Source organism: Gavia stellata, chromosome 5, assembly GCF_030936135.1.
Source record: "Gavia stellata isolate bGavSte3 chromosome 5, bGavSte3.hap2, whole genome shotgun sequence".
In the NCBI taxonomy this organism is placed as follows: Eukaryota; Metazoa; Chordata; class Aves; order Gaviiformes; family Gaviidae; genus Gavia; species Gavia stellata.
In genome coordinates, this window is record NC_082598.1 from 26,114,870 (window position 1) to 26,128,235 (window position 13,366).

Below are 13,366 nucleotides of genomic sequence, written 5' to 3' on the forward strand. Positions count from 1 at the left end.
ATATTGCTCAGATTTTCATTGTTATAACAAAAGTCCTAATTATTCCTTCTGTTCTTCTTTACTGAATTGTTATCTATATAAAGACAAGCAAGGATTGTGTTAGAAAATAAACATCATATTCAGTCAATCCTCTCTTATTCTGGCATTATTTCCCCTAATATTTGCAAAATGTCTATTATGAAGCAGCTTAAATGATAATAGGGGAACCTAATAAGGGAAATAGCAATGTTTTCTGAATTTGGCTTTATGAAACATCAGTGGCCTTGCCACCTTTAAAAAAAAAAAAAAAAAGGAAATACCCTGCTTGTAGTTTCTCTTTTTCTCTACTGTTGGTTTTGGAGGAAAGAGGAGAGTAGTACTGAGCTGTCTGTAAAACAGATTCTTCTCATGTATGCTTGGTCTGGACAGATCTTGTAAGTAAAATGTAAAAATTAAAGACAAAGCTTAAGATGAAAACTAAGCTGAGTTCTTCTAAATAATTCACAGCTGCAGCTAGGCAAGAATTTTGAGATAAAAATTGGTTTAACTAAGTCCATGTAATATTTTGTTAATTTGTTTCAGTGCTTGGTTACTGTGGCTTTTGTCACCTGATATTTCTGATGTATAATGTATAGTTACTGCTTTTCATTTGATTGCCAATACCAGGAACATGATGAAGCTTGCCTTGCTGGAGTGGCTCAAATGTCCATTCGAATGGGAGATATCCGTCGAGGGGTAAACCAGGCCATTAAACATCCCAGTAGGTTACTAAAAAGAGACTGTGGAGCTATTCTGGAGAGTATGAAGGTATTCAAAAGAGTTAATAAAGCTAAGGCTGAATATGTAAATTCATTAAGCTATTTATTTATTTGTAATCTTAATTTAGAAATGATATTTTAATTATTTTCAATATTGTAGCAATTTTCAGAAGCTGCTCAGCTGTATGAAAAGGGACAATATTATGACAAGGCAGCATCAGTATACATCCGGTGTAAAAACTGGTAAGTACAGGCTTCAGGGAAATGTTATATTTTAGAGGATTTCCTGTGGTGCTTTTTGGAAAGGAATGATTCTCTGAATAGCAAAGTGTCTCATTAATTATGTTTCATTGATTTTATTGTTCCCTGCCCCAAGCTTCAACAACAACAGTGCTCTCTCAGAAGCTTATGTTGTTTTAAATATAGTCTTACTGTAAGTGGGAGATAGTCTTCCTTTTTTCTTTTTTTTTGTGTGATGTTTAAAGTTACCTGCAGTTTCGAGTCCTTTGTGTGTATGTGCACGTGCTCACACATGCACTGAATCTAGTAATTTTATCTGTGTAGTTACTGTTTAGTTCATTAAATTTCTTCAGTTATAAAATACATAGCTGAGACTGAATATTCAGACAGTTGGAAATTATTCTAAAAGTTGCTGGTTCAAGTGGAGTCTGTATCATGAGTAGTCAAAATCGCTGGCATTATTTTCAATACTTTTTTTTTAAGTGAATTTTATTATTGTCAAGTTTCCAGTGGAAAAATTAACAATTTACTGAGAGATTTAAGGGCTTAATTCTTGCCTAATTACATTTTATGGACTTCTACTATGAAGAACTGATGGGAGCAGAGATCAGAAAGACCCCTCCTCTTTCATATGAGTGCTCTAAAAATTAGGTTGGAATATTATGTTCATTTACTAAGGAAAATTTTCTTCCGCCGTGGAAGTGTCAGTGGCATCAGAATGGACCAAGAGAACACTCGTTAAGTAGGGTAGCTTGCATGTAACAATAGCCTTGATTTGGAAAGTGGGAGGTACAAGCTTTGTTTACTCTAGCAGAAGGAGGCTCAATTTGGGTAGTGCTCTATCTTTTAGGCAGAGAGGTGAGATTTAAGGTCAGATGCTGTTCATTCTCTCATATCCTTTGTCTTGAAAGGCCCACTGCTTAGTTTGTTGGCTTTTATAGATCGTATCACTGTGTGCAACTCCTGAAGCTAGATTTATGGAAGGAATGACACAGTTCTGTGTTCTTCCACACTCTGCTGTTGTGGATGTTGTCACTCAGAGAATCTAGTTCGGTTTGTCTAGAGTCCTCCGGACAACCTATGGCCTTAAGCACATAATCACGGGAGTAATCACAACTGCACCTGTACTGGTAGTCTTTTGTACTCTTTTGCACATTCTTTCAGGTTACAGTTTTAATACTGTGCTTCTTCTGTACATTAATTAGAGAATACTGGAGGTAAAAAATGTTGGTCTGGCACTTCTTATGCTCGTACATCTCAAAAAAGAGAAGATACTGTCCTTCTTTAAGCCTCTATGTTCATGAAGCAGTCTATAATTTCCAGTTCTTACATCTGTAAAGTCCAGCTTTTTGAAAATATTAACGTGCCTTCAAAGCTTATACATTGTGTTCAATACTTCTTTTTTAGCCTCCTTTTCAGTTTTGATATAAATATACCTGTTTTACTGGAGAAAATTTGAAACCAGATATATTTATTAAATAACTATTTTCTTGTCTTTCTAGGGCAAAGGTTGGTGAACTTCTTCCTAATGTTTCCTCTCCAAAGATTCACCTACAATATGCAAAGGCCAAAGAAGCAGATGGCAGGTGCATTTGAATGCTTATCTTTTTTGTAAAACATGTTATTATTGTCATTGTTGTTGCTGTTGTTATTATTATACGTTACTCTTTTTGTAAATTAAAAGGCAGACTCTAAATTTTGCATAAAATAACCTTGTGAAAATGGATTCTGAAATAGCTTAAGGTGTTTTGTAAAGATTTTAAACATCATCTAAGAATCTTCCACTAGTATCAAAGATGTGTTTCTAATTGACTGTTTTCCTGTCTAAGCATTAATATGTTTTTAACAAAAATCATTAAAGGTTTTACAGTACTGCACCCAATGCTATATTCCACTTAGCAAAGTATTGAAATTCAGTTTGTTTCTAACAGCTCCTTAGCTGTGATTTTTAAAGGTCATTCAAAGGGGGAATAATCATGAAAGAAAATTTTTCATTCTAGAACCAAATTACTGTTACGTGTTAGTGGTTGCACTTGCGAATTATTGAATAATGTAAAATTATTGGCTGAAATGAAAGCCCAAAATAGGTTATATTTAATCACAGAATGTAGTTTCTACTAGTCCTTACCTGTAAGTAAACATGCTTCAGAATAATGGTACTTTATAATATGAAACAACATGTTTGCATTGATGAGACTAGAAAATACTATTTGTGTCAATTGCGTAGTGTGAGAATGAGAAATTTCTTGATCTTGTTTACAGAACAGTGTCTCATTTTTAAAATTGTACAACTAGTTATCATCTGTTTGGTTTTTATTGTTCTCTCCTAAATGATTTCATATGGAACTGATGGAACAGATGATGCTTGCTGATAGAACAGATGAACCGCTTTTAAGATATACCAAAAGGGACGTTGGCAGAGTAGGTCAGAAATAGTATTGTGGTAGACATTTTTCTGTTGTCTCTGCCTTTCATTCTCCCAAGAGAAAATGAAATAGAGACAAAAAAACCATAGTAAATGTAGAACAAAGCTATTATATGCAAACTGAAAGGAAGGTGTCACAGAGTAACCTCTCAGAAATAAAATACTGCATGTTTCTTTCACACCGTATTGTGAAGAGTTATTTAAAAGTCAGAAAAACTGATGTGGAACCATTATTTTGCAGGTATAAGGAAGCTGTGATAGCTTATGAGCATGCAAAACAATGGGACAGTGTAATTCGACTATATTTGGATCACCTTAATAATCCTGAAAAGGCTGTTAACATTGTGAGAGAAACACAGTCTCTTGATGGAGCAAAGATGGTGGCCAGGTAACAATCATGTTATGCAGGGTAAAAAAAAAAAAAGGTGAAAGAGGCTATACCTATTGGAAGTTGGTGAGGCTTGCTAACATATCAGGCTCTGGTTATCGGTACTTGGCCAGTGACTATATATTTCAGTTTATTGATTTGAGTTCTCTAAAATTTGGACAGCTAAGCAGGTACTGATTTTTTTTCCTTTTTTTAACTTTCTGATTAAAATTATATTAATCTGAAGTGATAAGTTTAGACAATAATAAAAGTTGTCGTGTTGTATTATTTATACTAACTTAATTTTAGTAATCTATTTAAAATAATTGAGATATAAAATAAATTATGAATGTATCATATTTGTATGCCACAAAATATACTATATTCCTAAAACATTTGGTGTATTCATTATGCTAATTAGTACTAAGGTATTAATTTGTTTATTCTGATTAGATTCTTTCTGCAGCTTGGTGACTATGGTTCTGCCATCCAGTTCCTGGTCATGTCCAAATGCAATAACGAAGCTTTCACATTAGCTCAACAACACAACAAGATGGAGATTTATGCTGATATCATCAGTGAGTATTCCAGGTTAATAGTTTGCTTATAATATGTTCTGCTGTTCTTTTAATTGGTTTAGACCAATTTGAAATCATAAGACGAGGGGTGTGAAGTTTTGTTTCCCAGCCTTTTCCATTTCCAGTCACCATGGACAGATTTGGCAATCTGCGTCTAATTCAGGCCTACAAGCTAGGCTTTGCTTTTAGCTTAGGCATCTCCATTGGTCTTCAGTCCAAGGTTGTTTTCAAATCTTGCCTTTGCTAGAACTTTTTCTGTTTATCCCCTCTTTTCCTTTTTTCATGGTTCCAGCTCTTTTCTTATATGCGTATGTCACTTGTCTTTCCTTTTTTCCCTTTAAGGCCCTTTGTGGCCTCCTCTTGTCTCAGTGAGAGAACTTACTGAGAAGCTGACTTTTACCTTAGGCCATCAAGTCAGTCAGTGGCCAGCTTGTGAATTTGCAATAAATTTTATATTCTTTACCTGTGTGAGGCACCATTCTTTGTGGAAACAGTTCCACATACCTATCTACCAAAATTATCTCATGTTTTCAATTAATGTCTTCCTTTAAAAATGTATTCTTGTTATGAAGGTTATAAAAACTTGGCAACAGCTAGCTTGGTGATGTACTGTTGCAGCTGCTTATCAAGGTGGCCACTATTGTTGTACTGTTCCTTACGCTTTCTTCCTTCTCTTCTATCCAAAATAGGATGTCTCAAATTGTAATCTCAGTGGGTGGAAAAAGTTTGAAAACTAACTTTGGAGTAGTGGCTGTCTTTGTTTTAGATATGTACAGTAAAATGGAGTCTTGGATAGAAGACTAGTATAGTCTTATAGTATAGTCTTATAGGATAGTATTCCCTGCTACCACATTGTTACATTGGTCCTGATAGTCTTTCACTCTGCGATACAGATATACTTGCATATTCTTCAACTGTGAAAATAATTCATGTGATAATCTCATAATCACTTGCTCTGTTTTATTGTTGCCAAGACATAATGGAAAAATTCATTAATAGGTCAGAGTTATGCCATTTTATTGTGTCTGTTAAAAAAACAGAAATCCCATTATGGTGTGAAACCTATGGAAACAATTATTTCAATGCATTATTAGTTCCTAATGTCTGACATTTAGTCTGATTAAATAGGAAAAAAATGTATAAGACATAATTTGAGTCTAGCTGGCTTTGATTTTCTTTGAATGGCAGTAGAAAAAAGAAAAATGTAGAATAAGAATTTTTTCCTTCAGTAGGGCCTTTATCTTACTTAATAAGAATACTCTGCTATCATTGCTATCTATCTGCTGCAGGTTCTGAAAGTACTACCAATGAAGACTATCAGAGCATTGCACTATATTTTGAAGGAGAAAAGAAACATTTTCAGGCGGGAAAATTTTTCTTGCTGTGTGGTCAATATGGACGGGTCAGTACTTAAAGGATAAAACAGTGATAGTTAAACATTCACAGAAACTGTTCAAAATACAGTACTTCAAAATCGGGGAAGTTCATAGTAGACTTTAGCTGCCTTAACTGATGACATACTGATAATTTTAAAAAGTGTAAAAACCATGAGTAAACTATTTATATTTACAATTATCTACATTGTATTCTGTGAATTATACACTGCCATGCACATAACTTTTTCATAGCAGTAGGGGCTCCAGGTGGATCAATGATATACTGTTCTCAATGAATCTCTAAATGTCATGGACACAGAAGTAGAATTAATTTATATTTTATTAGCTTGACCAATGAAGACTTGGTTGCTGACTAATTAATTCATTTAATACTGTAGCATGCCCTAACTTAAAGCGCTTTTTTAAGAAAGGAAATATGTTAATTGAAGTATGTCAATTGACACACTTCCTTTTGATCAGTTACAAATCAGTGAACTGACACTTATTAAATGTTTGACTTTTGCGTTCTGAACGCATATCAAAAAAATACTACTGATTTTTGCAAATTACAGGCATTGTAGGTGACTGCTCCTTCAACTGGGGCATAGTGGGGGGTCCAGTGGCACATTAATCATTAATTTCTTCTCACCATACTGCTGTGAACATCTTTCGCAGTTAGATGAAGGTATACACCAGAATTTGGCAAAGACTCAACTCTTCTTGCAGGAGTATCTGTAAGAGCAGCTGCTACCTCTGTAGTGTATGTGTTATCCTTATGGCTGTAAAATACAGTCAAGATAAGCATTCAGTGTGCCACTTGTCTGTCAAAATGCAGAGAGAAATCACTTGATAAAAATTAGGAAAATGTTAATTTCATTTGTCTCAGTTTTAACTTTTCTTCTGTATTATTTTAGGCATTAAAGCACTTCATGAAAAGTCCAAGCACGGAAGATAACTTGGCTATAGAAATGGCAATTGAAACAGTAAGCAACTTTAACAAAACAAAAAATTCTTCATCTTTTCAAGAAGGTTACCTTCAGTATTGTGACATTTTCCTAGCATCAGTGAGCGTGTTTGGACAGATTGCAAATAGAAGGAAAACTGTATCAGTAAAGGTGATATCTAAATATTTAAAAAGCAGAATAAGTTAATACTGACCACAGAGGAAAATGTGTTTTCAGTCTTCAAAGGAGGGTTTATGAATTCATTCAGATTTTTGTGGCTGTGTGTCAGAGACACCCGAGTTTGGAATTTTCTTTTTTAGCAATATCCAGATATGATTTTTCAGTTTTGCGGATTTTTTCAGTCTGCACACTATGGTTAGAGAGGTCAATATACCTCCATTCTCGCTCTCTGTCACAGAATCACAGAATGATTGAGATTGGAAGGAACCTCTGAAGGTCATCTTATCCAAACCCCCTGCTCAAGGAGGTCCACCTAGAGCTGGTTGCCCAGGACCATGTCCAGACGGCTTTTGGGTCTCCAAGGAGGGAGACTCCACAACCTCTCTGGGCAGCCTGTGCCAGTGCTTGGTCACCCTCACAGTGAAAAAGTGTTTCATGCTGTGTCTTCGTGATCTGAAGATGGAACTTCCTGTGTTTCAGCTGCTGCCCATTGCCTCTGGTCCTGTCACTGGGCACCACTAAAGAGCGCCTGGCTCTTTCCTCTTTGCGCCCTCCCTTCAAGTATTTGTGTAATTGACAAGATCCCTCCAGAGCCTTCTCTTCTCCAGCCACAACGGTACCAGCTCTCTCAGCCTTTCCTCATGAGAGATGCTCCAGGCCCTTCATCATCTTAGTGGACCTCTGCTGCACTCTCTCCAGTATCTTCTTCTCTCTCTTGTACTGCGGAGCCCAGAACTGGACACAGTACTCCAGGTGTGGCCTCACCTGGAGTAGAGGGGAAGGATCACCTCCCTTGACTTGCTGGCAACACTCCTCCTAATGCAGTCCAGGATACCATTAGCCTTCTTTGTTGCAAGGGCAGATTGGTGACTCATGTTCAACTTGATGACCCCCAGGTCCTTTTCTGCAAAGCTGCTTTGCAGCGTGGTGGCCCCCAACATGTACTGGCACATGGGATTGTTGCTCCCCAGGTGCAGGATTTTGCACTTCCCTTTGTTGAACTTCATGAGGTTCCTGTCAGCCCATTTCTCCAGCCTGTCAAGGACCCTTTGGATGGCAACACAGCCCTCTGGTGTATCAGCCACTCCACCCAGTTTTGTATCATCAGCAGGCTTGCTAAGGGCACACTCTGCCCCATCATCCAGATCAGACTGGACCCAGTATTGACACCTTGGGTACACTGCTAGTTACTGGCCTTCAGCTAGACTTTGTATGATTGATCACAACCCTCTGGGCCTGGCCATTCAACCAGTTTTTAGTCAACCTCACTGTGTCTGCTCATCCAGCCCATACTTCATCTGGTTCTCTATGAAGATGTTACAGGAGACAGTGTCAGATTTTTTTTTTATCTCTAAAAATCTCTTTTCCATCCCTAAAAAAGAAGAAATTTGGGGTGAAGCAATCTTTGCTTAGTTATTTTGCTCATGATCTCCAAAATTATGTAGTCATTAGGTCTCCAGCCCATGCTGCACCTCGGTACATATGAACCTACCCTGTTTCTTGAGATTCCCTTCTAGACAATATATGCTGGAAACTTGCCTAAGCAGGCCCATTGCCAGCATCCACTGCAACTTTCACTCCTGTCATCTAAATCATGCGCAGACTGCCTCTGTTCCCTTGAAGAACCAACGGCTTTGAAAATCTTGTTAGGTATCTAGAAAAAACTAGAGTTTTTTCAGACTCTTAAACAGTAGACCTAACTCTGCCTAGAGCTAGCATAGCTGCTCTTGAGGCCTTCCATCTCACAGAGCTGTTGGCAGGGGTTGCAAGACTGAAGTTTGAGGTGTCTAATGCTTTCCTCTGGATCCAGATGTTTCAGCCCAAATGAATATGAAACAGTCCAAAGGCTATTGCTTCAGTTGTACCATATGTATCCTTGTGGAATCTCAACATCTCAGACATATTTTGAGACTGTCTCTTCAACTGGCCAGATAGTGCTAGTTCTATTCTAGTGACCAGCACCAAATACTCCTCTGAGACGCAAATTGCGCTGGCTTGATAGACATAGCTTTGTGACAGCAGGCTTCAGCTCATGGTCCCTAGATTCAGGCACCTTCCCAACACTGAAGCAGCAGAGCAGTTCATGCTGGTAGAGACCTATTTAGTTATAATCCCCTGACATAACACATTAGAAAATAAATATGAACTACTGCATGTCAAAGCTGATGAGCCAAGTAATCATCTGGTTTGAACACAAAGAACTAAAAAAAAAAATCATGTTTTACATATATCTAGTTTCAGTGTTTTTATGGAAAGCCTCCTTATGAATAAGTATTTTTCCTTTCTCTTTCCTATCATAATTTCTTCTGTCTTTATTTAATAGGTGGGACGGGCAAAAGATGAAGCCCTAACAAATCAGCTGATAGACTACCTTATGGGAGAGAGTGATGGCATGCCCAAGGTATTGTATTTTTATCACTGCTATTGTGTCATGTTGCTGCGCTACAAGATGTTTTGAGCTTATTTTGTCGTAAAATTTTTGGTAGACACAGATCGTATTTTAGCTTGGTTTCATTAAGGAGCAAGACTTACATGATCACTCTGTGAGTCATTCACCCAGTAACGTCAGTTTCAGAAAGATAAGAAAGGAAGTAACTACCTTAGATATAATGATCTTTCTCTAAGCTTTATGAAAGCAGGTAATTGGACAGAGGGAATTCAAATTAACACTCATACTGAGGGAAAGAGACAAAACTTTGCTGTTTGTTCATGCTAGTTAGCCAGCTGGCTGTTGCCTTTCCCAGATAGATGGTCAGCATGCGCGTGTCTCAAGACTAGCTACAGCACTGATCTCTTCTTGCCGTGTGGGGAGTTGGTCTAACTGTTGCAGTAGAAGAAAGTAAGGTAGTAAATAAGAGATGAAGGACAAAAACCCAAAGAAGATCAGGCTACATTAGTTCCTGTATTCACACATCAACTTAAGACATAAAAAGTTGTGGACAGATTTTCAAAATTACCCAGCTCCTTGTTGATTTCTTAAGTGATTAATGACGATGTTCTCAAAAAGATCTTAGCCCAAACCAACTCTGTTTTAAAATGTGAAATGAAGAGAAAAATTTGGCACTGAGATCACTTGAAAATGTAACTTCTTCATGTGGATGCCCATAAGACAGTTAAACCTTGTTTTTAAAAAAAAATTCTATTTTGATTTCTTATTATGTAGAAGTATTTAGTTTAAAGTTTGAATTGATTATTCATAGAGGCAGTTTCATCTGCGGATATAGGCTGTAGTTCTGTAAACTAAAACAAAGAGTTTCTGTTCTGTTTTGGAGAATGCAATTACATATGTAATTTATGATAGAAAATAAAAAAACAAGAAGTACATTTGAAGATTTTTGGTGACAGACCTTCCTAACATTGAAGTTTTGATTAACAATAGGAGAATAAAATACTGTAGACACTGATTTTTACATTGTCACTCATCATTGTCATAAAAAAACTTCTTGGATCCTTAGAACCTTACCTATTTTTATTTTATACTATTTAGGGGGTGCTTTGTGAGATAAGACGTGCTCTGTGCTATGAGGCTTCTTTTAATGTCATGTGATCAATTAATAAAATTTTGAAAGGGCCATTGCCCTTTCTTCCAGGTTTCCTGCTCCTTTGTTAAAAGCAAACCATTCACTGGGTGTAATAAAAGGCTTTTGGCAGACTGGTAGACTAATTCATCTTTTTCTCTTTTGTATATATGGATTTGGGAGTTGGAAGATACTTGCTGACAGATTTTTGAGCATTAGTTGCCAATGCCATAGGTTTGTTAATAAAGGAAGAGGATCATTCACAAACTAAGCAGAACATAGATTAGATCTGTGCTATACATACAATACAAGAAGTAGATTTTGACCATACTCCGTTAGTATGATTTTTCTACCCAGGACAGATTAAAAATGTCCACTGTAAATGTTAGACATCAGAACAGCAGCATTTGAGGTTAAGATGACAAACAGCTCTTTTGCAGAGTGACTGCTGATGGGCTATCTAGTTTCTCTGAGTTAGAGCTGTAGAAAAACAGGCTTCACAGTCCACATTTGGTTTTGATGTCCATAGAGTTTATGGTACATTCAATCATATTTGGGCTTGAGTTCATGGAACTAAGTGGCTGAGCCACTTCAAGTTTTACTGCCTGCTACAGCAGAGCTTGAATGTGAGCTAAGTCGTGCTGCACTCATGTTTTTCTGCTGTGAAAGCCAGACCTCAGGTGCGGACATTGCAGTCTGCAATTAATTCCTTAGTCAAGAAATTTAAGGTCTTATACAAACTCACAGTAAATACAGTCAGGTGCAAAATGGCATGTATGGAAGAGTAAGTTCTACCTTATTGAGGGGAGTAAGGTTTGGTAACTACGGAGATGACATGGTCTTGGTGCAGTGAGTTTATTTCATCACTAATACTACAGCTGTGTTCATGATTCTGTTGTGAGATTAGAAATTCTGGTTCTTCCCTCTTTGCATAGTGCCTAGAGATTAAGGGTTCGATATTTTAGACTTTTAGAGACACTGGAGAGTTGATGGCCAAGCCAACCTTGCTTTTATAAAATTTAAAAAAAACAAAAAACCAAAAACAAACAAAAAAAACCCACAAAAAACCAAAACCCCTCTATCCGTAGAATAGAATAATTTCAGTTGGAAGGGACATACAATGGTCATCTCGTCCCACTGCCTGACCAATTCAGGGCTGACCAAAAGTTAAAGCATCTTATTAAGGGCATTGTCCAAATGCCTCTTAAACACTGACAGGCATGGGGCATCAGCCACCTCTCTAGGAAGCCTGTCCCAGCGTTTGACCACCCTCTCGGTAAAGAAGTGTTTCCTAATGTCCAGTTTAAAACTCCCCTGGCACAGCTCTGAAACATTCCCACACATCCCATCACTGGATACCAGGGAGGAGGGATCAGCACCTCCTCAGGAAGCTGTAGAGAGCAATGAGGTCACCGCTCAGCCTCCTTTTCTCCAAACTAGACAAGTCCAAAGTCCTTAGCTGCTCCTCACAGGACATTCCTTCCAGCCTTTTCACCAGCCTTGTTGCCCTCCTCTGGATGCATTCAAGGACCTTCACATCCTTCTTAAATTGTGGGGCCCAGAACTGCCCACAGTATTGAAGGTGAGGCCACACCAACGCTGAATACAGCAGGACAATCACCTCTTTTGACTGGCTGGTTATTCTGTGTTTGATGCACCCCAGGATGCGGTTTGCCCTCTTGGCTGCCAGGGCATACTGCTGACTCCTATTGGGCCTGCTGTTGACCAGCACCCCAGATCCCTTTCTGCATGGCTGCTCTCCAGCCACTCCTCTCCCAATTTATACTTGTGCCTGCCATTACTCTATCCTATATGCAATCCGGCATTTTGACTTGTTAAATTTCATCCCATTAATCATAGCCCAATAGCTATTACTATTTACCTCTTATTACTTACCTGTAATTTGAAATGTGAACATTAACAAAAGTATGAGAGAAGCAAAACAGAGTGAAAAAAACAAAATTCAACTGCAAGAGAGCAGAAGAGAATGAAGCTGTTGGAGGCATTAGATGAAAAATCTGTGAGGCATCAGTATAAGCAGAAGTAATTTCATATTTATGCTGAAAGTTGGGTGGACAGAAACTGTAGCATCCAGTCTCTTTTCTAAGAGTGGCAGGCTAGCCATCTGGTTGAAAGAAGTGCATAGGACTGGATAAGGGAGGTAAGCTACAGTATGATCTCCACAGTGAAGATTTTAGAAAACACTAAGGAATGTTGTGAATGCTCTAATTGCCATATTTAACATTGTTTTGAACTTCAATGTAGAGCTTTCTTTTCCTTGTTTAAAAGCTCTCTCTTGTTCTTCTGAATGCTTTAATCCAATCTGCCATAGTCACTCTCAGTGAGTAGCAAAATTTTACTTTATCAAATCATATTTGTTTTAAAAATCTACTTAAAAACAATTCATCTTTATCCTTATTATGCTATGGAAACAGCGTTTTTTAAATTATCAAGCAAATGGGGTTGTTTTTAGAGAATAGCAGCTTTTATGTGGTGGTATTTTTGTAAAGCTGAAAGTAAGAGTGATCTTAAAGTAGCCATGCAGCAGAAACTTGCTAATCCTTTCAAGCATTGATCTTCAAACCAGATCATCACTCACAGCAGCCTAATTGCTTTAAATCTTAGGCAGCCAACAATTATGTGGGATTTTAATGAAGTACCATAGTACAAAAATTATTATGCTTACCAAAATTTTGTTAACTATTGTCTGACTAATTATAAACTATTTCTTAAATGTGTTATTATGTCAACTATTGTATTTGTTAACTTTAACATAAAAAGATTCTTAATTTGTCATGTGTGTTCTTTTGTAATTTTTCAGGAAGCATTAACTAGCAAGGTTCTGCTGTTCTCTGTGTGCATATTTTCTAAGTACATGTGTTTTAAAAAGCAAAACTAAATTAAAATCATGGCTATCTAATATTAAGATCAGTTAGATTGCAATAATATTTTTTTCCAAAGACCTTAGGAAATGTGTTGTCAATTGAAAATTCCTTCCTGC

At 37.3% G+C, this 13,366-nt stretch overlaps 1 protein-coding gene across 1 annotated transcript in view; it reads left to right on the forward strand.

The window, feature by feature from the left end:
• WDR19 (WD repeat domain 19) overlaps window positions 1–13,366 on the forward strand; it is a 49,605-nt gene that overhangs the window by 24,469 nt on the left and 11,770 nt on the right. Inside the window, exons 21-28 of the mRNA XM_059818094.1 lie at window positions 646–786; window positions 898–980; window positions 2,480–2,563; window positions 3,644–3,790; window positions 4,223–4,347; window positions 5,637–5,749; window positions 6,638–6,706; window positions 9,171–9,248. Of these exons, the coding sequence (XP_059674077.1) occupies window positions 646–786; window positions 898–980; window positions 2,480–2,563; window positions 3,644–3,790; window positions 4,223–4,347; window positions 5,637–5,749; window positions 6,638–6,706; window positions 9,171–9,248 (840 nt within the window). The remainder of the gene's footprint in view (window positions 1–645; window positions 787–897; window positions 981–2,479; window positions 2,564–3,643; window positions 3,791–4,222; window positions 4,348–5,636; window positions 5,750–6,637; window positions 6,707–9,170; window positions 9,249–13,366) is intronic.